The 25,168-nt window shown below is 53.1% G+C and overlaps 1 protein-coding gene across 2 annotated transcripts; it reads right to left on the reverse strand.

Annotated features, from left to right (window-relative positions):
• Positions 1-90: 90 nt before the first annotated feature.
• PTPN23 (protein tyrosine phosphatase non-receptor type 23) lies at positions 91-24,892 on the reverse strand. 2 transcript variants are annotated; one of them, XM_047695223.1, is made up of 25 exons: positions 24,730-24,892; positions 16,139-16,213; positions 8,699-8,826; positions 8,371-8,447; positions 7,657-7,706; positions 7,380-7,511; positions 7,067-7,147; positions 6,841-6,972; positions 6,702-6,749; positions 6,242-6,298; positions 6,053-6,111; positions 5,857-5,936; positions 5,627-5,741; positions 5,470-5,535; positions 4,927-5,072; positions 4,403-4,729; positions 4,157-4,311; positions 3,910-4,061; positions 3,642-3,821; positions 1,787-3,554; positions 1,527-1,711; positions 1,325-1,429; positions 1,107-1,245; positions 891-1,004; positions 91-813 (listed from the first exon to the last, which is right to left on the reverse strand). In XM_047695223.1, exons 1-25 carry the CDS (start codon positions 24,811-24,813, stop codon positions 334-336), a joined length of 4,935 nt encoding a protein of 1,644 aa, XP_047551179.1. In that variant the 5' UTR covers positions 24,814-24,892; the 3' UTR covers positions 91-333. The 2 variants fall into 2 exon arrangements, with proteins under 2 accessions (XP_047551179.1, XP_047551186.1); XM_047695230.1 differs by having other exon boundaries at positions 8,699-8,920; positions 24,730-24,749.
• Between the last annotated feature and the right edge of the window lie 276 nt (positions 24,893-25,168).

Consider the following 25,168-nt stretch of genomic DNA (forward strand, 5'->3'; position numbering starts at 1 on the left):
CAAGCTCACTAAAGGCACCACATTTCAGGCAGTGCTGCTGAGGCTCCAGGTCTGCCCCCCCACCCAAGGCAGCAACAGGCAGACGCTGGCCACAGAACAGGTTGGTTTATTACTTTAATAGCAAAGAGCTGAAAAAGTCAGTCAGGTCCCACAAAGGAGAACCTAACCCAAGGCCCGCAAGGCATCTCCACCCCACAGGGGTGCGGGCTGGGCCAGGCAGGGCTGAAGGCAGCAGGAATGGGAACAAGAGACCAGGCCCACCGGAGCGGCCCTGCTAGGGTGGGCAGACTGGTGCGGGAGATGTAGTGTAAGGACCGGGCAGGCAAAGCCTCTTCAGGTCTTGTTAAGTGTCCAGAGTGGATCCAGAAGGCTGAGGGGGTCGTCAGTGGCCCGGGCAGCCCTCAGACCCTGACCATTATGGGCTTGCAGAAAGTTCTGCTTGCTCATCCGCTGCTTTCCTCGCAAGGAGTTGTCCAGAGAGAAGGCCTCGGGAGTTAGGGAGGCCAACAGCTCGAGGGAGGAGGAGGGGGGCCCCAGGCTGGGTGCCTCAGGTACTGGCGGTTCCTCCTCAGGCTGGGGGGCCTCAGGCTGGGGTGAAGAGAAGGGGGGTGGGGAGGAGGGTGGGAGCTGAGGGGACTCTGGGAGGCTGGCTGGTGGCAGGCCCGGGGGCTCTACGGGGCCTGGGATGCTGGCAGCCGGAGAATCCAGGGCCCCAGGAGGCCGGATGCTGAGCTTGGCAATGGTAGCCTGGATGGAACTGATGGGCACGTCCCCGCCGAGGACCAAGTCCTGGGAGTCCTGAGGAAGGTGATTCTGGGAAGACAGAAGTGGGTGAAGACCCGTCTGCAAGGCTGGGGCCCGCCTGCCGGCCCCAGGGTCTCCTTCCTCACCTTCTGGCTGACGCTGGTGCCAGCCGACGGTCTGCCCGGAGGAGGCACACCATGGCGCTGCAGGACCTGCTCCACATGTCTCACCACCGCCTCGTGGCAGAACCTGAGGTGCAGCTGGAGAGGGCCCTCGGCTCGGTCGGCAGGGCAGGGCCTCGCCGCTCAGGGCAGAGGGCCCCTCCCCGGCCCCATCCCGCCCGCTCCGCCCCCAACCCTTACTTTCTCCTGCAGCATGTGCTTCCTCTGCTGCCGCATGCGCCGCACCAGCAGAGGCAGCTCGGGGATCCCGTTCCCAGCCTCCACCTCCTGCACGGCGGCGTAGAGCAGCGCGAAGGCTCCCGTGCGGCCCACCCCGGAGCTGCGGCAGGAAGGGGGTGTAAGCGCGGCCCAGGGCTGAGGTGCTGCGGGGCACACGGCCGCTGCCCGTGGGGCCGTACCTGCAGTGCACGACGACGGGCGTGTGCAGGGGCCGCTGGTGCAGGCAGTGCGCGTGCACCTCCTGGATGAAGCGCAGCAGGTTACCGGGGCTGTCCGGCAGGCCCCTGCGGGTGCGGGCGGGATCCGTGAGCCCGAGCTCAGCGGCTGCCCCTATGGTGCCCGCGCCCAAGCCCCCCGCCCGCCCAGGGACAGCAGACGCACAGCTCAGGCCAAGTGGGGAAGTGGAGGTGCACGAGCGAGCGCTTGAGGCTCTGGTCCCGGAACTGCAGGCTCAGCACGCGCTCCACGTGGGTCTCGGTGGCCCGAACGCTGCTCAGGGCCAGGCTCAGGGCGCCATGCACCATGGGCTGGCCCCTCTCCGTGGGGAAGTAGCGCGCCACCTTTTGCTGAAGAAACAGGCAAGGCGATAAGGGCTGCTCTGCCGGGGCCCCTCCCAGGCGCCCCTCCCCTCGCCCTCTCACCTTCTCCATCTCCGCCTCAGACACCAGCATGACAATGACGGACACCTTCTGCTCATGCACCATGAGCCAGAAGTCTGCGGCCGTACCGGGCAGTGGCGCCTGGGTGGCCACCAAGGGCGGGCAGTAGGGTGAGAGCCCCTCCACGCGGCTGGCGTTGATGTAGTCGTCCTTACCCGAGCGCAGCACCACGCGGTTACTGTCGTAGGGCATGACATCCTGGTGCCGGTTCTTCAGGGAGTAGCAGCGGGCGATGGCAATGGACCGGCCACGGGCGTCGTGTTCCTGGGCATCCTGCAGCTCTCGCCACATGGTGTCTAGGGCTGCCGCGTCCCCCAGCTGTCCTCGAAAGGCCTCCAGCTCCCGCTGCAACTGCTGCAGCCTCTCAGGGTGCTCGTAGGGGTCCCGCTCAATCAGCCGCAGGGCCTGTGGGCGGCGGCCCTCGGCCGCATCCACCTTTGTAGGCTGCAGCAGGGGCTGCCCACCCCCAGGGGGCTGCGTGCCTCCATGCTGACTCTCCGGGCTGGAGGACAACAGGTCTGCGGCCGCAGTGCCCCGGCGCACACACGGGGGCGGCTCTGCACCAGGGGGCCGAGGTGGCACCGGGCCAGGCCCTGGTGACGGGGCAGGTGAAGGCACCAGATGGGGGTTGGGAGTGGGCTGGCCAGCAGGTGAGGGACCCCGGATGGAGAGAGGGGCCGCTTGGGGGCCCAGGGGCCTGGGGGAAGGGGCAGGACCATATGCCAGGGTGGGATGGGGAGACTGAGGTGGACCAGGGGTGGGGAAGGGCATAGCTCCTGAGTGGGGGGGCAGAGGGTCCTGAGAGGGGCCCGGGTAGAGGGGGGTGTGCAGGGGTGGTGTTGGCTGTCCCAGGACACCAGGTTGGGGGGCAAAAGGGTAGGGAGCTTGTGGGGGTACTTGCCTTGGAGCCTGGGGTGGGAAGAGGTTCGGATGCTGGAGTGGAAGGGGCTGCTGGGGGGGCTGGGGCCCAAATGCCACTCCTGCAGGATGGGGCTGGGGCCCAACCCTAGGGGCTGGAAAACCCGGGGGAATCCCAGGAGGAAAGTGGTGCTGGGCGGGGGGAGCTGTGAGGGGCGGCTTGGCTCCCATAGGGTACGTGTAGGGTGCAGGCAGTAGCTGCGGCTGTGGTGGGGGCACTGGGAAGCAGGGCTGGGGAGGAACAGGGCTGGGGTTTGGCCGTGGTGCGGTGTGGCTGGAGATGGGGGCCTGCACACTATCTACAGTGGTGGTGGCTGGCCGAACCCCCATGGCCATCTCAGGGCCCGAGAACTGGGGAGGTGGGGCCGAGGGCAGACCTGCAACTGGCGGGGGGGGCCCTACACCCCTATAGGGACTGCTCACCACACCATGCTGTGGGGAGGACCGGGGCACAAGGCCCAACTCTGGTGCGTACGCAGGGGCTGGGTAGAGGGCAGGTCCAGGAGCCATGGCCATTGCAGGGTGGCCTGGGACCTGGGGGGCCCTGGGCTGCAACACCTGGCTGGGGCCTGAGTAGGTACAAGGAGGTACGGGACCTGAGAGATAGTGGGGTGCTGGGCCCACAGAGCTGGGGAAGGGGCTGGGAGCAAAGTGGAGTGGGGTAGCAGTTCCCAAGTAGGTGTCCGGTGGCCGTGCACCAGCCACCATGTCAGGGGGCAGGCTGCGCAGCTCCTCGGGCAGGTCTCCCGTCTCTGCTGCCTCCCCCTCCTCCCTCCGGGGCAGCAGTGGCTTCGGGGCTGTGGGCCGCGGGGGCGGCTTCTTCTTTAGCTCCCTGCAGGACAAGGTCAGGAAGGAGTGGAGCCAGACTACCATCGGGGAGCCTGGGTCTGGGCTGGAGCTGCCCTGAGGCCACACCCACCTGTCCAGGAGCTGCTGGCGCGCAGCCTCACGGGCCTGGCAGGTGGACTGCGCCCGCTCCAAGAGAGCAGCCACCTTGCTCTCCAGGTCCGCGTAGAAGTCCTTGCCCTCCTGGGACTTCTTCATCAGGTCCTCATACGCTTCGTAGGAGGCCACCAGGGTCTGGAGTGTGGAGTTCCACCTGGTGGGCAGAGAGGCCAGCGGCAGGTGAGGAGCAGAGCCGAGCTCCGGGCGGGAGTCTGGGCTGCACCGCAGGGCTAGGCACTGACTTTTGGTCCAGCTCACTGAGCACCCGCCGCACGGCCGCATACTGCACGTTGGCCTCAGTCAGTGCCCGGAGGATGTTGTCCTGGGCCGCCAGGTTCTGCTCCAGGTACACCCGCAGCTGGTCGTACTTCTTCAGCTGCTCCTCGAACAGTTTCTGAGGAAGGGGGTTGGGGTATAGGGGACACTCAGGGCCGTGCTGCTTCAGGGGACAGCCCAGCATTGAGACCGGCCCTGGCTCACCAGCCCCACCTTCATCTCTGAGTGGTCGGCAGTAACCAGCGAGGCCGTGATATCATCCTTCTGGATCAGCTCCCGCAGCTGCTGCTCCAGGGACACGCGCTGGTCCCGCATCTCCTGCACCTTGGCCAGGATGCGCTTCAGGTTCTGCAGCACGGCCTTGTCCTCTGCGAGCAGCAGTGGTCGGTGAGACCAGAGGATCCAGCTCCACGTCCCTCCCTACGGGCACAGGATGCGGGGAGGGCGGGGGGTGCTCACCTGGGGTGAGGGCTGGCGTGGGCAGGGCAGCCCGGACCTGGTCCAGCGGCCCGCTGAGCAGGCGCAGGTTGCCCACGTGCAGATTCATGGCCCGGTGCAACTCGCTGTTGGTGAAGGAGGCCTTCTCGTGGACCTCCATGTACTTAGCCCAGTCGCGCCTCACCTCAGCCAGCTCTGCCTTGGAGCCTGCCTGGCCGGCCCCAGCCTGGCCGGCCCCGGCCTGGCCCAGGGCCTCCTGCAGCTTCTGCTCAAGCAGCTCATCCTCCTCCAGCAGCTCCCTGATGTCCTTCAGGGAGGCTTCCACATCCGTGAACACACCTGACAACGCTGGGGGGGCGTTTGCAGGAGGGGAACAGCTCCTGAGGCAGCCACACCAGGCACCCACCTTGTGCCCGGCCCCAGGCTCTCTGAGCAGGACAGATGGAAGCATGAGGGTGGGTGCCTGTACAACCTCCGTCCTCAGTGAACACCGGAAGGCCGCTGCAGAGGACTTCCGCCACCCAAGTGCTTTTCCCCTTGCTCACCTTGCATGGACTGAACAAGGTTCCTGACGGTGTCGGGCCGGACACTGAGAGCCGCACACTTCTCCATGAGCTGGGGTGGGATGTGGCTGTACGCATCAAGGTTGTCCACAGTCTCAGGGTCCAGCTGCATTGAATCCATGAACTGACTGGGGGGGGGAATGGGCAACAGGACCAGGTGGGCACCGACCCAATTCTCCCTCCTCTCATGAGGGTAAGCCCCACCACTGAAACCAGGTCTGAGGTCCCAGCAGAGGCAAATCAGCATCCTGACCACCACTGGAGGTCTGGCCTAGCCCCACAGAACACACCTGGGGCACTGCTGAAAACAATGGGACACAGGAACACTGCCCTCCCAAGCCAGGTGACTGTTCCCCTATATATCTGGCACCCAAGACCATGTGCAGGAAAGGGAAGGCTAGGCAACCTGATACAAGAAGACATTCACTCTTCCTCTCCCTGTTGCAAGCAGCACTGGGGACCCTGCGGAGGTACACCGCATGGCCACCCCCACCCCCCGCCTCCCACCTCCAGCTCCGCACTCACTCCAGGACCTCATTCTTGTCCTCAATCTTGGCCATCATCTCCCGAAGCAGCTTGGCCTTTTCCTCACTGCCAAAGTGACAAAGCAGGTGTTGGAAGCTAGGTCTCGAGACCTCCCAACCCCATCTGTGCTAAGAACAGGTCAGCCCCTCCCACCCACCTGTAGAGCGACGAGGCTTCGTGAGCAGCCATAGGTACCAGTTTGGCAAAGATGTCAGGGCCTGTAACAGCAGGGTCTGTGGGGTTCACCGGTAAGGGCTTCACCAAGGGGGCGCCTGGGAGGGAGAAGAACGGTGGAAACCAGGCCCACACAAGCCTCGAGTCTGCCTCTGTTCTATACTCCTGCCTTCACGCCCTCCCCCAATCCTCAGCCTTCCCTCAGCTCCAGACCTTTTACAGGCTGAAGGGTGTCCAGTGCTGGGACAGCCTCATGGTAGATGAAGTCATTGTCCTTTTTGGCAGAATTGTACCTGGGGTCAGAGGGGGCAGTGGGGAGTCCAGCAATTAGGCCACCCTCTCAGCTACTGGTGGCTTCCGCCCAACGAGGCAGGCAGAGGACCAAGACCCTTCCTAGCCCAAGACTCACTTTCCCCCAATGACGTCCATAGCAAAGCGCAGTGCGTCCTGCACGGTGTCAGGCTGGCCCTGGAGGAAAGGGATGGGAGGGGACTCAGCACCAATCAAAGCCAGTGCCAGCACAATCCTCAGCCCCTGAAGGCTCACTCCAGGTACTCTCGGGGCTCTGAGGGCCAGCCAGGCTCTTCCTCAGCTTTACCTTGGCCAACTTGATGGCTTCATTGAGCTTGTCCAGGGCACTCTGGAAATATGCGACCTGTGGCGGGGGCAGCAGGCAGAGCCCAGTCCATCCTTCCCTCCTCCTGCAACCCCACTAAGCTCTGCCTGCTCATGAGGTGACCCACTAGAAGACCAAAAGCTTGAGGAAGTAGCCAGGAGTCAGCCCAGCCAACAGCACTGAGTCTGGCAGGCCAGCTGGCTCCACTTTACAGCTAGCCCGCCCCCCCCCCCAACCAACCCATCCCCACCTCAGTCCCCTGGGGACAAAGGTGAAGCAGATAGGACAACACAAAAGAAACACCAGGCCTGCAGCCAGGGGGTGGCCAAGGATGTGGGAGTGAGGAGAGCCTCCCCATCCTCTGTCATGGAAGGAAGCCCTCTAGCACCTTGTGAACAAGGCTGGAATCAGTCCGAACCCCTCCTCGCCACAGCTCACTCACCCGCTCCCCGAACTTCTGCTGCTCCTCCGCCTGCTTCCCCATGTGCAGCTGGGGGAAGAAAGAAGAGCCAAAGCTGACGTCCCAAACGGTGCCCGCCCCGCCCCGCCCCGCCCCGCCCCAGTGGTCCCGGGGCTCGCACATGAGCCACAGCTGCAAAGTAGTAGATCTTCATCTGGACAAGCTTCTTCCAGTCCTTCTGGATCCGGCCCAGCAGTGAGGCGGTGTCGGGGTTCTCCAAGGCCCGGCATGCCTCCTTGTAGTAATCTACTACCTGGGGGCCAGGATGGGGTTGTGAGTGGGGGTCAGGAGTAAACTAAAGGTCTGCTCTCAGTCCCTTAAGGGCCACCATCCACCCCTGCCCCTACCTGTGCACTGATGCGGGCCACCAGAAAGCTCTTCCTGTTGTCCAACATTGACTTCTCCAGAAGGCACTCCTGAGCCTGGCCCTGGGCCGACAAATGCAGAGATCTTACTCTTCCCATCAGGGGAACCAGAGAATCCTGTCCTCTCCTCCCACCTTCCCACCTCCAAGAAGCACCCTCCTGCTCTGACCAACCTACAGCTCAAAAGATCAAAACCACATCCCCACTGCCATGTGCACAGGGCCGGGTCCAGGATCTGGCGCTGGCTGTCCCCTCCCCTGGACTGAACTGGGCCCCAACGAGGGCCCCTCCTCACCAGCATGAGGTTGACGTTGAGAGAGAGGATCTGGCGACTCATGTCCACACTGTAGGCCTGAGGGAAGTGCTCACGCAGGTAGGCAAAGGCGCCTGCTGCACACTGGAAATGCGTACAGGAGACCTTCATGCCCTGGAAGGGAAGAAGAGGACGATGGTCAGAGGCAGAGCCAGACAGCTGCCCGTGTGTCCACTCCCAGGGGACAGAACACAGACTATGGAGGCAAAGAACACTTAGCCCCACCCTTATGTCTTGTGTCCTGCCCACCACTCCTCACCTCCTCAGACACTCGCTTGTCCATGGCCCCCAGCATGGAGTGCAGCGCCCCTGGGGAGTCAGAGGACATGGTGTCAGAGCTAGCCTGGGGCTGCTCCCTGAGTCGCTGCACACCTTTGTCGAGCATAAGGCAGGGGAAGACAGGGTCTGGGTACTGGGGCAGTTGGTCCAAGAACACCCAGAAGGGGAAACTCCCAAGTCCAGCCAAGCCCCTCAGTGTCTTGCTCTACACCAGGCAGAGATGGGGTGGAGGAAGGAGGAACTCCCGTCCACAGTACCCAGCCTACGGTTCCAGTCTTGAGGCCCCAGGGATGCCTACACAGCACTTGGACTCCCCAGGCTTCTCCCCTGAGCCACACTGAGGCTAAGTCGTCAGGGCTGACAGCAGGGCTAGTTGAGGCCAGCCTTGTTCTCCCGCCTGGAACAGCCCAAAGCCACTGGGGGGTTAGAGCTGTCCAGTCAAAGAGAGGTCACCACTCCTGGCCAGAGCACACGGCAGCACCACCACGTGGCAGAAGAGGGGGTTCTCCCCCAGCAGTGTGCCCATGGCCCATGAAAGAGGTGCTAGGAGAGCTATGGGGAAGGCAGTGGAGGGGTCGGAACCCAGGGGTCTTCTGTCCATGAGCCCACTGCCTTCGCGGACTTCTGCTGAGCTGAGATCCTGGGTCGGCAGAGCTGAGAGGCAGGCCCACGGGGGAAGGGTCAGGCAGCTCACCAAGGTTGTAGAGAATGCAAGCCTGCTCGTATTTGATGTCCTCATGGGCCACAGACTTGCCAGAGAAGATCTCGGTCCTGCGGACATGGCACCCCATCATCTTAAGGGAAGGAGCTGGCCAAAGCCTTGAGGCCAGGTGAGAGGACCAGCCACCCCAGTTAGGTCAGAGGGAGGTCTAAGGAGACCACACCAAGCCACCCCGGTCCTCTGTGGTAAGGAAAAGGAGAGGGAGCTGGGGAAGGGGAGGGGACATCCCCACCATCCAAACACTGTGGGCTGGCCCAGGCTCCCTCCGGGCATCCCCCCAGCCCTGCCTGCCAGCTCTCACCAGGTGACAGGAACGGCGGCCTCCTGGCCCGAGCCCATGGGGACCCGACTCTGCAGGTAGTGGAGCTGGCCCAGGTACTTGCGGAGCACGCTGCAGCCCTCAAAGTCCCGTGGGACACGGACAGCATTCTGGGGGCAGATGGGAGAAGCGGTCCCGCCATCACTTGAGGTAGAGTACAGGCAGGTCTGTCTGTCCACAGAGGCCCCAGGGAGAAATCTGCATCTGAGACAGAGACCGCACGCTCCAACGGATCCAGAGAAAGCCCACAGCTAAGGCTGCAGCTGTTCAACCACCGCCCCACCAGCTGGGGCTGGCTGAGTGGGTCCTACCTTCCCGGAAGGCAGTTCTACAACAGGCATTAAAAATGTTCACGTACCTGACACTGACCCATGGTTCTGTGTCTAGAACATACAGTAAAAGATACGCAGAGAAGCAAATGCTTGACGAGCACACGCGGATATTCATCACAGCGTTATTAACAGGGTCACATGCTGCGCGCCACCGAAGAGGACTGTTCACATAAATTATGTCAAGGCCACCCCCAGGAGAGAACACAGCCACAAAGACTGAAGATGAGAGTCTCTATTACGTTTAGATGTTCATGACATATTTATTGAGCCAAAAAAGAAAGGCAACAGATAAGCAGTATAGTTTCATTTATGTGAAATCATATAGATACTGACAGCCAACTAGGTATATAAACAAAGATAAAAGATTCTAGAAGGTTATCCACCAAAACGTTAAGTAAATACCACTGGGTAACAGGGTTTAAGTAACTTCTCCTACTCTATCCATACATATAGAGACATCTGTTTCTTTGTACTGTTTACTCGCGTTATATTGAACACTTTCACTTTTTTCCTTTAAAAAATTTTTTAAATTTAAATTAATTAACATATGGCGGATTATTAGTTTCAGAGGTAGAGGTCAGTGACTCATCAGCTGCACACAACACTCAGTGCTCATTACATCACAGGCCCTCCTTAATGCTCATCAGCCAGTTACCTCATCCCACCCAGCCCTCCCCCACTTTCACTTTTTAATAAAAAATAAAGCTATTCCCATTTGGGGGAAATAAAACAAAGCAGATGAACCCTGCACTCAAACAAACAAAAGAACAGACAACATCCTCTCCAAGAAGCAGGTGCACAAAACAAAGAAGGGACGGGCTAGAAGCACTGTGCACACCCTCACCCCACCTGCTGGAGAGAACCACAGCACCCCACTGCCCCCTGGGGACTTCAGCAGCCACTGGGCCCAGCCTTGGGCTGACCAGCCCTGGCTAGCAGAAACCCTCCTTGGAGGACACCACACTCCACAGCGGGGGCGCAAGTGGGCGGGGGCGCAAGTGGGCGCCTGGGATGCTCCCAGAAGAAAGGGCGGGGCTACTTCCCCAGTCCCACTTGACAGCACTCCCCGGTGCCTCCAGCTCCTCTCTGAGCAGGAGTGTTAAACTCCCTCCAGAGCGGCTTCCAGAGAACCCAAAACGAGGATCAGACATGTTCACGGCCTTACCGCTGCCGTGGGACACATCCCTCAGGCCAGGCCTTCCGGAACCCAGTCACCACCCACTCCCCATCAGAACTGCTGCCAGAACCAAATGCCTCACGGACTTAACATCTTCCTTCAGGCTGACCCATCTGTCAAAGTGGAGCCGCATCCTCAGCAGGTGCCCCTCTGAAACAACAGGCTCCGTGTGCCAGCTACACAGTTTTTTAATATTCACTAAAGCATATACAAAAAGATTAAAGCAGAAAACATTTGTCTTTGTGCTTCCCAAAACCACCTTTAGGAAACAATGGAAGCAACCCTCCCTCCAAGCGACACAACTCCACAGCACTTTTAATCTTTCAATCCGGCCAAGGACGAGCCCGCCAACCCTACCACCCGCCCTGCCGGGCTCTGCATGGGGAGCAGCTAGGCAGAACCTGAGGGGCTGAGCCAACAGCAGAGAGGAAAGGGAGCTCTGAGACCGCACCACTCCCACCACCCCGCTTCTGCCAACAAACCCTTCACCGCCTGCCAGCTTTAGGCCCTATAAGTCAAGAACTAATCTCAGAGTTGCAGTCGGAAGGTCTTCTTAGAGACAACTCTTCCAGCCCCTGCTTTATAGATGAGGATACTGAGGCCAGATCACCAAAAGAGGATCTCCTACAGCTCCCCAAACTTTATCTGCCTTCCATTTCCGGGGGGCGCCTGGGTAGGTCAGTCAGTTGAGCATCAGACTCTTGGTTTCCGCTCAGATCATGATCTCAGGGTTGTGGGATCGAGTCCTGCATTGGGCTCTGTGCTCAGGGCAGAGTCTGCTTGAGATTCTCCCTCTGGCCCTCCCCAATCTTGAGCTCGCGCTCACTCTCTTTTGCTCCTGCCCTGCCCACGCATGCATGTTCTCTCTCTCCCTCCCTCTCAAATAAATAAATACGTCTTAAAAAAAAAAGATCTGCAATGGACTCCTGTGTAGCTCCCTTAATTGGAGCCTTCCACTGTAGAAACTCCTGGGCCAATTTTTCCAAAGTGAAATAAGCCACCTGGCACTTGGCCTTGGTAACGCTGTCTCCGCAATGCTGTAGGTAGTACCTCGGCTCCTCGCCTGAGAACTGAGCCTGCCTCAGCTCTTCTAGCTCTGGTTCCCACACCCACTGCCCCACTGTGTCTTTGATGAGCCACCATGTGCACGGCTGGGACCACACCACCTCGGGAGGCAGAGGGAGGCATCAGTAAGTCACATGGAAGCATGAAGGCCTCACCCCGAACTGCCAGATGAAAGCCCCCTCTAGTGTCACGCTTCCCGGATCCATCCATCACGACGCTTCTCTTTTACTGGGCACCTTGTTGTTGCTTTTCTCCCACCCACCCCCAGGAAAATGAACTCAAATACTATCGCAAAAAAAACAATTAACAAAATAAATTGCTCAGGGCACCTGACTGGCTCAGCTGGAGGAGTGTGCAACTCTTGATCTTGGGGTCATGAGTATGAGCCCCACAGTGGATGCAGAGATTAATTAAAAGTTAAAAAAACAAAACAAATTGCTCAACTGCTTTTCTCCACACTAACTGTAACAGGTGGAAAATATAAAAGGGGAGGGACACTTAACGATAGCAACAACAATGAAAAAAAAAAAGTCTAGGAGCACCTGGGTGGCTCAGTTGTTAAGCATCTGCCTTTGCTTGGGTCACGATCCCGGGGTCCTGGGATGGAGCCCCGGATCGGGCTCCCAGCTTCTCCCTCTGCCTGCCACTCCCCCTGCTTGTGCCTGCAGTCTCCCTTGCTCTCTCTCTGTGTCAAATAAATAAAACCTTTAATTAAAAAAAAAAGGCTTTATGGCTAAAAAATGCTAGCCATCATCTGAGCTTTCAGTGAGTTGTTGCCTTTTTGCTGGTGGAGGGTCTTGCCACCATACTGATGACTGATCAAGGTCGTGGTCGCAGGCAGCTATGGCAATTTCTTAAGTATGGTAAGTGAAGTCTGCCCGTGGATTTGCTCTTCCTTTTACAAATGATTTCTCTGGAGCATGTGATGCTGTCTGAGAACATTTTGCCCACAGCAGAGCTTCTTTCAAAATTGGAGTCCGTCTTCTCAAATCGTGCTGCTACTTTATCAATGCAGTTGACGCTCTAAATCCTTTCTTGTCATTTCAACAACTTCACAGCACCTTCACCAGGAACAGATTCTAGCTCAAAACACCACTTCTCTTTGCTCATCCGTAAGAATCTGGTCAAATTTTATGAGATCGCAGTGACTTAGTCGGATCTTCAGGCTCCACTTCTAGTTCAAGTTCTCTTGCTGTTTTCACCACACCATGGTGACTTTCTCCACTGAAGTCTTGAATCCCTCAAAGTCCTCCATGAGGGCTGGAACCCACTTTTTCCAAACTCCTATTCATGTTGACAACCTCTTCCCATAATCACCACTGTTCTTAATGACATCTAAAATGATGAATTGTTTCCAAAAGGTATTCAACTGAGTTCACCCAGATCAGAGGAATCATCATCTATGAGCTACATACAGCCTTATGAAATGCATCTTTTATGGAATAAGCCTGAAAGTCAAAATGAGCTGCAGAATGGATGTTGTGTTAACAGGCATGGAAACAACATCTATCTCGTACATTTCCATCAGCGCTCTTGGGTGACCATGTACACTGTCAATGAGCAGTCATATCTCGAAAGGAATCTTCTCTTCCTGAGCAGTGGGTCTTAACAGGAGCCTTAAAATATTTAGTAAACTATAGGGGCACCTGGGTGGCTCCATGGGTTAAGCCTCTGCTCTTCGGCTCAGGTCATGATTTCAGGGTCCTGGGATCGAGCCCCGCATCAGGCTCTCTGCTCAGCAGGGAGCCTGCTTCCCACACTCTCTCTCTCTGCCTGCCTCTCTGCCTACTTGTGATCTCTCTCTGTCAAATAAGTAAATAAAATCTTTAAAACGAAATTCAGCAAACTACATTGTAAACACATGTACTGCCATCTGGACTTTGTTGTTCCATTTCTAGAGCACAGGCGGAGGAGAATTAGCATAATTCTTCAGGGCCCTAGGATTTTCAGAACACTAAATGAGCACTGGCTTCAACTTTACAGTCACCAGCTGCAAGAGAGTCAGCCGGTCTTTTGAAGCTCTGAAGCCAGGCACTGACTTCATCTCCAGCTATGAAAGTCCTGGATGGCACTTTCCAGTATAAAAGGTGGATTCTCCACACTGAAAGTCTGTTGTGCAGTGCAGCCACCTTCACGAATTATCTTCTAGATCCCCTGCTGCAGCTTCTCCATCAGCACCTGCTGCTTCACCCTGTACTCTGTTTTGTTTTGTTTTTATAGATTTTATATATTTGTTTATTTATTTGAGAGAGACAGAGAGAGAACAAGCAGGGGGAGAGGCAAAGGGAAAGGGAGAGGGGGAGGGGGAAGCAGACTCCTCACTGAGCAGGGAGTGGGACTCGATCCCAGGACCCTGAGATCATGACCTAAGCCGAAGGCAGACACTTTGCCATTTGAGCCAGGCGCCCCTCACCTTGTACTTTGATGTTAGGGAGATGGCTTCTTTCCTTAAACCTCATGAACCAACCTCCGCTGGCTTCAGACTTTCCTTCAGCAGCCTCCTCAGCTTTCTGAGCCTTCACAGAATTAAAAAGTCATGGTCTTGCTCTGGGCTAGGTTTTGGCTTAAGGGAATGTTGTGGCTAGTGTGATTTTCTAACAATATCACCCAAACTTTCTCCACATCAGCCACTGCTGATGTGGTTTTGTTACCATTTGTGTGCTCACCAGAGTAAAAACTCTATTTCCTTCAAGAACTTTTCCCTTGCATTCACAACTGGGCTAACTGGTACAATGGCCTACCTTGGATTTCAACCTCTCTTCCTCACTAAGCTTAATCATTTCCAGCTTCTGATTTAAAATGAAAATGTGCAACTCTTCCTTTCACTTGAACATGTAAGAGACTGTTGTAAGGTTAATAACTGGCCTAACATCAATACTGTTGTGCTTCACGGCAACAGGGAGACCCAAGGAGAGAGAGAAAGACAGGGGAACAGCTGGTTGGTAGAGCAGTCAGAACACCCCCAACATTTACCGATTAAATTTACGTGCTTAGATGGGGTTTATGGTGCCCCCAAACCACGGCAATAGTAACCTCGAAAATCACTGACCACAGCTCACCCCAGCAAATATAAAGATGAAAAAGTTTACAATATTGTTGAGAATTACCAAAATGTGACAGAGAGACACAAAGTGAACAACTGCTGTCAGGAAAATGGAACCAAAGACTTGCTCCACGCAGGACAGTCACAAACCTTCAATTTGTAAACAAAAACAAAAACAAAAACAAAAACAAAACAACACAGTATCTAGGGGCGCCTGGCTGGCTCAGTCAGTGGAGCATACAACTTTTGATCTCAGGGTTGTGGGTTTGAGCCCCACATTGGGTGCAGAGATTACTTTAAAAAATAAATAAAAAACAAACACACAGGGGTGCCTGGGTGGCTTGGTCGTTAAGCATCTGCCTTCGGCTCAGCTCATGATCCCAGGGTCCGGGGATTGAGCCCCACATCAGGCTCCCTGCTCGGCGGGAAGCCTGCTTCTCCTTCTCCCACTCCCTCTACTTCCATTCCCTTTCTCACTATCTCTCTCTGTGTCAAATAAATAAATAAAACATTTAAAAAAAACAAAAAGCAAAAAACAAACACATACGGTATCTGTGAAATGCAATAAAGCCTATCTAAGTCTAGGAGAAAAATGTACAGAAGACACTGGCAAGTCCTAAAAGGATATATAACACATTAACGACTGCGAAACCTTACTATTAACCAAATAACTGAAAATTAAAATTAAATACCCTTTTCACCTAACTGCCAGAACTGCAAAGTAGCAGCAGGAGTAAGGGGGTGGAAATGAAAGCAAGTGCATCCTCTTCACCCACTAATTCCTACAGAAACAATCCCAGAAGTGGTCAAGCATGCACAGACACAGCTTATACTTACAATGGGGAAAATGGAAATAACCGAATGTTCTCTGACACCAGACTGATTAAATCACAGTGCAGTGCAATGATCACAGGATGTTACAAATAATATGGTTCTATGTTCACTGATACAGAAACAAACCCACAATACATTAAACGAAAAAAGTAGACTATGTAGGCTGTATAGGCAGTGTAGGGTCCTACTGTGTTTTTATACAGTATACACAGCTGACACTTGAACACTGTGGGGTTCAGGGTACTGATCCCCCAAGCAGTCAAAAATCCACTATAATTTTTGACTTCCCCAAAACTTAACCACTAATAAGCCTATTGCTGGCCAGAAGCCTCGGTGGTAACATGGTCAGTTAACACATATTTTTTATGTTATATGTATTAAATATTGTATTCTTATAATAAAGTAAGCTAGAGAAAAGGAAATGTTAAAGAAATCACAAGGAAAATACATTAATAGTACTGTACTATACAAAACCTGCCTAGAAGTGGACCCACACAGTTCAAACCCATGTTGTTCAAGGATCAACTACATATAAAATTATAAAATATATATTAAAAAATTTGTGAGGATTAAAGTTGTTTTTTTTTTTTTGCTTTTAAGCATTTTCAAACTTCTCTATTACGTCAGCTGCTTTAAAGAGAAAAAAATATTAAACTAAAATAAGAACACAGGGGCCGCCTGGGTGGCTCTGTGGGTTAAAGCCTTTGCCTTCGGCTCAGGTCATGATCTCAGGGTCTATCCCAGGGGACAGAGCCCCACATCGGGCTCTCTGCTCAGCAGGGAGCCTGCTTCCCCCCCTCTCTCTGCCTACCTCTCAGCCTACTTGAGATCTCTGTCTGTCAAATAAATAAACAAAATCTTTTAAAATAAATAAATAAATAAATAAATAAATAAAATAACACAGTTCCAGGTGGCTTCTTTATCTCCCTATCAAACCCGTTCACAAGTGCGTAAAAGTACTGTCCTCCTACCTGTCTGAGCAACTCCAGCTTCTTCAGTTCCTCATTGTAGGCTTCTGGGTTCTCTCCGTAATTCTTTAGGACAAACTAGAGGGAGGGAGAGAGAGAGAGAATGTAAACCATGAACACAGAACACTCCCCTGCTCTCACTCCCGCCCTGAACCCTTGGCAGTCTAGATCCACAACCACGAGCCTATCTCCTGGACCACTGGGAACTCCACCTCAATAATGGGGTAGCACTAAGATGTTGACCATGGGAGCCTCTACCTTTGAGCTAAATGGGAAATACGACTGGACCACCCTATGTGAACATGCTGGCTGGTCTTCATCAGGCTGAGCCCTCTCTGTAAAGTCCAGGACTCTGGCAGCTCGGGAAGCTGGGGAACTTAGCTGGCTGAAACGGGATCCCACTGAGCATCCCAAAAGAGGCCACCAATTCAAGCCTCCCTCAAAGACTGGACCTTGCTGTGTTCTGGGATGACAACCGTAATCCTAACCCAACAACAAATGTAGGCAAGACATACTAAACAAGAGTGGGAGTGCAAAGCCTTCTTCACCAGCTGTCCTGGCTAGGGAAGGGCACTGCAGTACAAATGATTTACATCGTCCTCACCTTGAAGAAAGGCCCACAGGTGTGTGATGGGAATGATCCACATAGGAGAAGGAAAAATCAGTGCCCACATCAGAGAGGGGACTGGCATGCCTGGCCCCAAAGCACTCAACCACCTCAGGAGTGGACTCTCTCGGAAATGAGCACACTCATCAGCCTGGAGGCATAGCCTGGACCAAAAGAGCCCCTGTCCATCTAAGATCAGCAGACTAAGGCCACTGACCAGGAAGCCTGTTGCGGTGCCTGCTGCCAGCGTTAGCAACCTGGGGGCAGGGGCAGATACACCCATTCCACAAACACTAAGGCACTGATGCCCACCTCACAGGTTCCCTAAGGCCCAAACCAAGGTTGTGAAGCGGTGAAGGAAGCTAAAAAGGCTGAATAGAGGTGGCCAGCTCTCTCCAGTAGCACAAACAGTGTCTGCGGCCCACTCACCTGCTCTGAGGTCCCTTCCCAGAACCTATGCCACAAAGCTGAGGCATTAACAATGCGGGAACCCAGGCCACGTGACAGCTCCTACCTGCACTGGCAGGGAAAGGGAGAGGAGGGACAGGCAGAGGGAAGGGTCCTGCTGAGCTTCTTTCAGCATCAACCGGTCACATGCTCAAACCTCCAACCCTGACCTTCTTCTGTTGGTTTTACCTCCTGCAAGACCCATGTGTCCATAAGCTCTATTCTCACCCCTTCAAATCTACCGCTCACCTAGAGGCCAGAGTTCTCTTTCTAGCAAAATCCAGTGTCACTCCTAACTTCAAAGCCTTCTGAAACACACACACAGCTAGGGGGAAAAAAAAAACAAAACCCAAACATACTTTTCTCAGGACAGTGAGATTATGAGAAATAACTGAGTTGCAATCTAAAGAGAAAAATCGTAATCTGAAAAGGATGTGTGACAATGGCTCCCCAAAGCCTCCAAAACCAAAGGTAATCTCCTAGGCAAAGAGTTCACGGCTCTTCACAATCACTCCCAACAGCCTTCAAGGACTGTCTTCTAGCAACTCCTGGGGACCCCCAGCCACCAGGCTTGTGGAATTGCTGCTCTCAGGTCTCAATGCTTGTTCACATGTTGTCCCCTCTTCTCTATTAAGACTCAGCTGAGACATCACTTCCTTGAACTTCAGCTGCTCCTTTACCTACATTCTAAACATGCCTTCACCAGACTGTGCCTGACATAGTGGCGGGGTCCTGCCAGCGACACCCCTCCAACCCCCCACCAAGCATCAGAAATGGTAGGGGCCTTACTAGGTGTTTTAGATACTCAGCAAAAGGTTGTGTTTACAGGAAATGCAGAGAATGGATGAACAAACTGAAAATACTAAAAGGAGACACTCAAGAAAATCCCAAAGATGAGACATTTTGCCCAACAGTGAACCTACTCTCTGAAAAAAAATCAATGTCATGGGAGTGTGCCTGAACAAGAGACTAGTCTAGATTCTAAAAGATTAAAGAAACAGAACTAAATACAATATGAGAACCTTGACTGAATCTGAATTTGGGGAGGAAGTCATAAAAATATTTCGGGGGGGAGGAGCCTGGCTGGCTCAGTGTGAAGAACATGTGACTCTTGATTTTGGGGCTGTAAGTTGGAACCCCATGTTGGCTGTAGAGATTACTTAAAAATAAAATCTTTTTAAAAAATGCTTTGGAGGGGCGCCTGGGTGGCTCAGTGGGTTAAAGCCTCTGCCTTCGGCTCAGGTCATGATCTCGGAGTCCTGGGATGGAGCCCCGCATCGGGCTCTCTGCTCAGTAGGGAGCCTGCTTCCTCCTCTCTCTCTGCCTGCCTCTCTGCCTACTTGTGATCTCTCTCTCTGTCAAATAAATAAATAAAAAATCTTAAAAAGAAATGCTTAGAAAGTCCACAAAAATTTTCTACTATAATATATATTAAAATTTTACCTATCGTCTCCAAAGCATTTTTTTTTTTTTTTTTTTATTTGACAGATCACAAGCAGGCAGAGAGGCAGGCAGAGAGAGAGGAGGAAGCAGGCTCCCCGAGAGAGCAGAGAGCCCGATGCGGGGCTCGATCCCAGGACTCCGAGATCATGACCTCAGCCGAAGGCAGAGGCTTAACCCACTGAGCCACCCAGGCGCCCCTTGTGGACTTTCTTATGTGTGATGATAATATGGTCACACAGGAGGATGTGCTGAGATGTATACAACTTACTTTCAAAGCTTTGTGGGATATATACATATACACACACACGGGTGTGTGTATAAAGACACACACAAAACAAGAACACACAAATACAATGAAATCAAACTTTTTTTTTAAGATTTTATTTATTTATTTGAGAGACACAGATAGGGATACAGAGCATGAGCAAGGGAGGAGAGGGAGAAGCAGGCTCTCCGATGAGCAGGCAGCCCAATGCGGGGCTTGATCCCAGGACCCTCAGATCATGACCTGAGTTGAAGGCAGATGCTTAACCGACGGAGTCACCCATGTGCTCCCCAAAATCAAACTCTTTACAGTTGCAGAGCTGAGAAGAAGAGTCTGCTCAGGATCTGAAGCTCCTGACAGAACCTGAGAAAAGGCCCAGCAGCAAATAGATCTCGGACCCTGCCACCACAGACCAGGGGCAAAAAACTAGAAGGCAACAACAGGACACCAGTGCACCTACACAACCAACATCGAGTTAGGGTTGAAAGGACCAGAGAATCCCCAGAGCCTGAGTCGGCTCTGGACCAGCTGGCCATCCTTTCCTGGGGGAACAAAAAGACCTACGGACAGGTCTATGTTAATTGAGACCATGTCCAGGGATCAAAGTCACTGGGGTGGGGGGGATAAAAAAGGAAAGGAAGGAGTTACAAGCGCAAAATAGTAAGAGAATGGAAAGGCCATCTCCAGAGAGAAAGATCAATATGATGTTAAGACCTCTAATAGGAACTCACATGCATTAATTCTTGATTCTTACAAGCTTATGCGTTAGAGTAGTTCCATATTACAGGTGAGAAAAATGAGGAACAGATTAGTTATATAATTATTTGTAGCAGCTGAAGCTCATCTAAATTAAGTGGAAGAGATGGACCTAAACCAAGGACTGTCTGATTCCAATGTCTATGCTATTTCCATGATACTATTCTTCTCTTTAACTGAGCAACAAATGGCCCAGAATTTTGTATGCAAACATTCATCCTAGGTCCTGCCATTCGTTTACGGATTGTAAAAATGGGAACCAGAGGGGCGCCTGGGTGGCTCAGTGGGTTAAAGCCTCTGCCTTCAGCTCAGGTCATGATCCCAGGGTCCTGGGATCGAGCCCCGGGTCGGGCTCTCTGCTTGGTGGGGAGGCTGCTTCCTCCTCTCTCTCTGCCTGCCTCTCCGCCTACTTGAGATCTGTCTGTCAAATAAATAAATAAAATCTTTAAAAAAAAAAAAAAAAAGGAACCAGAGATTAGCAATGGCAGTGCTGGAACCCCAAGCCAGGTTTCCTGACTCTTGACCCAGGGATATTCCATTTGTATCGCTTTCTCTTCTATTAGCATGTTCCCATTCTTCTGTGTCTGGGTCCACCCACCCCCAGGCCGTGGGGGTGTTTAGCTTTTGCTCTTAATTTGATACAACATCTTGGAATTCCATGGTGCTAATTAAAGCAATAAGCCAAGAAAAAAGAGAATAAAAGGCACACATGTGTTAACATTACCTTTGCTCACCACACACTTATTTTTTCCCCCACTTGCAGGATTTACTCAAATATGAGGCATTCCTTGGGCTGGTCCATGGAAACACACATAAAACTAAGTCCCACATAAAGGAGTGTTATTAATTACAACATATGCTTTGCTACTGAATTTCAAATAAGATTTATTCAGAGAAAGAAATTTTATTGCCCCTTGATGTCAGCAAGCCTAAAACCAAATTACAGACCAACAGCACCGAGGATGAGAACAGAGTGACCAGAGTGACCCTACACTCAAGGAATCTCTCCCCCATCTCTTCTAACACCACCAGCAAGGATAACTCAAGTTACATCTCCTGGCAGGTGCTAGAACTAGACTAGGTCATTCAACCAACACTCGTGAAGCACTCTCCACACACAAGTATTTATTACTTCCCGAGTAAAGGAAAGAATCTGGAGTGAAATGGATACAGGTTTTATGTATGAGACTCAAGTCAGAGAGATGACCTGGACAACGAAAGTCATCTGCTCTTGGAGCCATTCGGCTTTAAAACACAACTGGGCAGACAGGTTTGGTGACTCCAAATCTGTGATAAGAGAAAAGCCAGGTCACCACCAGAGGTAACCGGCAACATCCCATGCTCCCCACTGCTGAGGAGGCAGGGTCCCCTTTTAGGCACCTGGTTGTCTCCTTTTCTGTGTAAGCGGCAAGAACTTCAAAGGAGTCGGCTATTGACAAGAGGGAGAAAAATTCCACAAACCTAAACACTAGGCACTACAAGTGAGTAAGATGAACCATAAGAAGAGGTAGTAAGAGTGTGTACTCTGTGCCGCAGGTCAACTGAGCATTAAGACCTGACTGAATTTGGAGGACTTTGGTACAACAGCTAGTCAGCTAAAGGGGCCCGGAGGACGGAGGGTTCAACCTGAATAATGAACAGGAGGAAAGGAATTCCAGTAAGGACCAGAGCAAGAACGATGATCAGATGTGGAAGGAAAAGAGGCTAACAGTTCCTACAGGAGGCCTGGGGGAGCGAATTAGAGAGAAGCAGGCTGAAGCCAGTGGTGGCAGGCCTTGAATAGCAGGCAGTTCCTCTGGAGGAATGTGGTGGAAAAGTGGAGATTTAGAGATCAATCCAGCCAGAGTGGGAGGAGAGGTGAGGCCACGAAGCCACTCAGTTGGCAGGATGGCTACCACATGATACATCTGCCCTTGAGGAAGAGTTACTATGTGGATCATCAGAAGACAAGCTCCAGGGGTGCCTGGGTGGCTCAGTCTGTTGGGCGTCTGCTTTTGGCTCGGGTCACGATCCCACAGTCCTGGGACAGAGCCCCGCATCGGGCTCCCTGCTTGGCGGGAGGCCTGCTTCTCCCTCTCCCTCTCCCACTCCCCCTGCTTGTGTTCCCTCTTTTGCTATGTCTCTCTCTCTGTCAAATGAGTAAATAAAATCTTTAAAAAAAAAAAAAAAGATAATCTCCATGAAAGCAGGAATTTTTGTCATTACATACAGCCCTGACTTCCCAGGGCTGGCACCTACAGTCACTCAATAACTATTTGTTCAATAAATGAATCCGAGATGGATGTTAACACCTAAGTCCGAGTGAGCTTGACTTAAGCTCCAGTGCAGTTGATTAAGGGCAGGCGTTTGGGACCGAAAGAGCAAACAACTTCAAATACCAACACCTGTCACCAAATCACTCGGTGATGTAGAGTACAAATCAGCCTTCATCAGCTTCCAGTGAGTCAGCACTCTGGGCTCCACAGCACAGGTAAGAAAGTGCAGAGACAGCAGCATTTTCCCACTCAAAAATTACGTGGGCCCCAGTATCCCAACCTAAAGTTTGGCACTGCAGTTCCAAACCAGCTTACTGTTCTCCTCGCTCTTATTTCACGTTACTCCACAACTGAAGGCATGTTCATTAGGAGCAAAACCCAGTACTAACCATTAAGAAAGATCTTTTCAACAGCCCAGGCCTTACAAAGAAACCCTTTAGCTATCTGGAAAACTCCTATTCATCCTTCAAAGCCCACCAAGCCTTCTCTGATGGCCCCTCCTTAGGCTGGTACTTCATACACTGCATATACTCTTCCACTGATACCACCATTTAATTTTTAAACTTTCTTTACTAAACTGAACTCCATGAAAGAAAAAAAAGAATTCTCTTATTCATCTGTATTACCAAGGTAATAGTGCTCAATAGGTTGACCTCAACAGAACCCATTTTTACCCCAGTATCCTAAATTAAATTCCACCTCTCAGCTCCAAGTCACTGGTGAAGGTTCCCACAGTTGAGAGAAAGGGTAGAAGAAGACAAACATACGAATGGCAGAGGCAGGGTAGGGGCTCTAGGGTTGGGAGAGGAGTCCGGGTCAAGAGTTCCCAGGCTCAAGTGGCTTCTGCAGTCTCCCTCAGGCAGAGTTCTAGGGTACCCTGAGGAAGCCCAGCCTACCCAAACACTGCTATTCCTTTTCAGTGGGTTCTTGCAAATACATGCCACAATCTTAACCTATCAAATAAATGGCATATCTTTCCCAACCCCAAAGAAGAGGAAACAAAGAAAAAAACAAAGACTATTCGTGTCTAGGAAATGAATAGTTTCTTTAGCATTTAAGACCACCTGAGGCTGAACGGCTAATGAGCAACTACTCTCTGGAGGCTCAGAGAGCCTTCCAGAAACTCATTACTCACAAAAAACCCGGTTGGTCAGGTAAGAGTGACCAGAGTATCAAAGGCTAAGTTCCAACAAAAATATCTCCTAGGATTTTCTGGGCTAAGACTTTATCCACTGGATTTCCATAAATTTATGGTCACCATGTCTAAATTCCCTCTCAAATGTCATTCAGTCGTTTGAGAAACATTTTCCTGAATGCCCAACTATGTAGAGGGGACCCCACTAGGCTTTGAGGACAAGGAGATGCTTCTCTGGTCATTTAGAATTGAATAGTTAAAACATAGCACACATACGAACACTGGGAAAAGAATGGAAAAAGGGATTCAGAGAAGAGAAAGATTCATCCAGATGAAAGGATTAAAGAACGCTTTTGGAAGAGAAAGAACTTAAACTGGGCCTTGAAAGATGGACAGAACCAATATACAGAAATTAAAGAGGGGCCCCATCCCCATCCCACAGGACAAAGAAGAGAGCTCTTCTGGGTGCAAGGAATTCCACAACCAAAGGCACAGAAGAGCAAAATACAGAGAATGTTAAGAGAACAGCAAATGGCTGACTGTGAACAGAATCTGTATCAGAGATACACAGATCAAGCATACACTTGGCCGTCAAAAAATACTGAAAAGGCTGGGGTTGGTCAGGGAGAACTCTAAATGGGTTAGGGCTGAATGAGAAAACAAAGGAGTTTTGTTGTGTTTTAGAAAAATTCATCCAACTGAACTTGCCTGAAAGAGCAGATGGAGAGAAGACCAGAGTCTGGGAAAGAGCTAACAAAATTCTTCAGGTTTAGAGTCAATCTAATTTCCTGTCTTTACAAATGAGGAAACAAGTGCCCAAAGAAGTTTAGTTTAATGATGGAATCAAAGGAATTCAATTTGTTACTGGTAAAGAGAGGGAGGGAAACCCAGTGCTAGGTGGCCCTCCCCAAGGCTGATGTCTCAGAGGGCACCTGATGCTCATTCCACACGCCTGGCCCCTGTGCCAGCCCCACCTGATCTCGCCAGAGCTCCCTTGCCTCCATCACCAGACCTGCCTGTCTCCCCCGTCCAACTGAACGTTCAACACAGCAACTGCTAAGGTTTCTCGGGGAGCTACAGGCTCCTCTCCCCTCCAGGAGGTTAAGAAAAGCAGTAACCCTTCCAAAAATGACAAGGAACTGTATCTTTTGGTCCAAGGGGGCTCCCGAACATGGTTCTTCGTAAGAGCCCAAAGACAACTGCACCAACTGTCAGAGAGACCCCAATGGCAGAGGTCAGGCATACCTCTGGCTCCCACCTTCAAAACACACAAGCGGAGCCACGGTCCTGGACGGACCGCGCACCTAGGGTACAGGTCAACGAGACGGCCAGGGAAGCCCGCCTCTCCTCGCGGGGCGGTCCCGGCGTGGAGGAGGGGCGAGCCGAACTAGGTCCGGAGCGTCACCCCGAGGAAGTGCGGTGCCTCAGTGAGAACCGCAGTTGGCCCGGAGCAGAAGTCGGGAAGCCGGTTTCGACGAGACTGTGGGTATTAGCCCCGAGCGGGCGAAGAGGGGACAGAAATGTCTGCGGGGGGTGGGCCAGGCTGAGGAAATCCACCCGAGGCCCCTCCTGGCCTCACCCAACGCCGCGACCAGGGCCTAGGGAGATGATGTACGCGCAGGGGGCGTCACGCGCTGGCAGACGGCGCTACGCGGGAGAGGTGGGGGCTGTGGGGGAAGCACTTACCTTCTTCACGGCCGGCTGGAAGAGGAAGTCACCAGCCTCCTTCAGGTCCAGCCAGATCATGGGCATGCGGGGTACGGCCTCCATGGCGGCTGGCGCCCGCCGGCCACCCGGCCGCTCCCCTAGCTGCCCCAGCAGCTGCCTCTGCCGCGCGCCCCGCCCCTCCGCGCCGGAAGTCACTTGTCACGCGGGAATGAAAATTGGCCGCAGGGCCTGCTGGGAGATGCAGTCCCCGCCTGCGCAGTCTTTAGGGCTAGGCGCAGCTGCCATTGCGCATGCTCGGTTTCCTCCGCAGGAAGGGCGTAGAGGGCCAATCTCCAGCTCCCCGCCAAAGGGTTTCTGGGAGTAAGCTGCGAAGCGGGTGGCGGCTGGTTTTCTCTTCTGAGGCCGGGTGGATCTGCGGGCCTGGCTTCCGCAGCAGCGCTCGGGCGCTCCGGTGTCT

Source organism: Lutra lutra, chromosome 1 (genome assembly GCF_902655055.1).
Source record: "Lutra lutra chromosome 1, mLutLut1.2, whole genome shotgun sequence".
In the NCBI taxonomy this organism is placed as follows: domain Eukaryota; kingdom Metazoa; phylum Chordata; class Mammalia; order Carnivora; family Mustelidae; genus Lutra; species Lutra lutra.

Excerpts from the sequence above, each read along its gene's own strand:
- PTPN23 (XM_047695223.1), bottom strand. The coding sequence starts at position 24,813 with ATGGAGGCCGTACCCCGCATGCCCATGATCTGGCTGGACCTGAAGGAG. Across the intron at positions 6,973-7,066 it reads TGGCCCGCATCAGTGCACAG|GTAGTAGATTACTACAAGGA; the intron begins GTAGGGGCAGGG and ends CCTGGCCCCCAG. Across the intron at positions 4,730-4,926 it reads CCTTGTTCAGTCCATGCAAG|CGTTGTCAGGTGTGTTCACG; the intron begins GTGAGCAAGGGG and ends ACGCCCCCCCAG.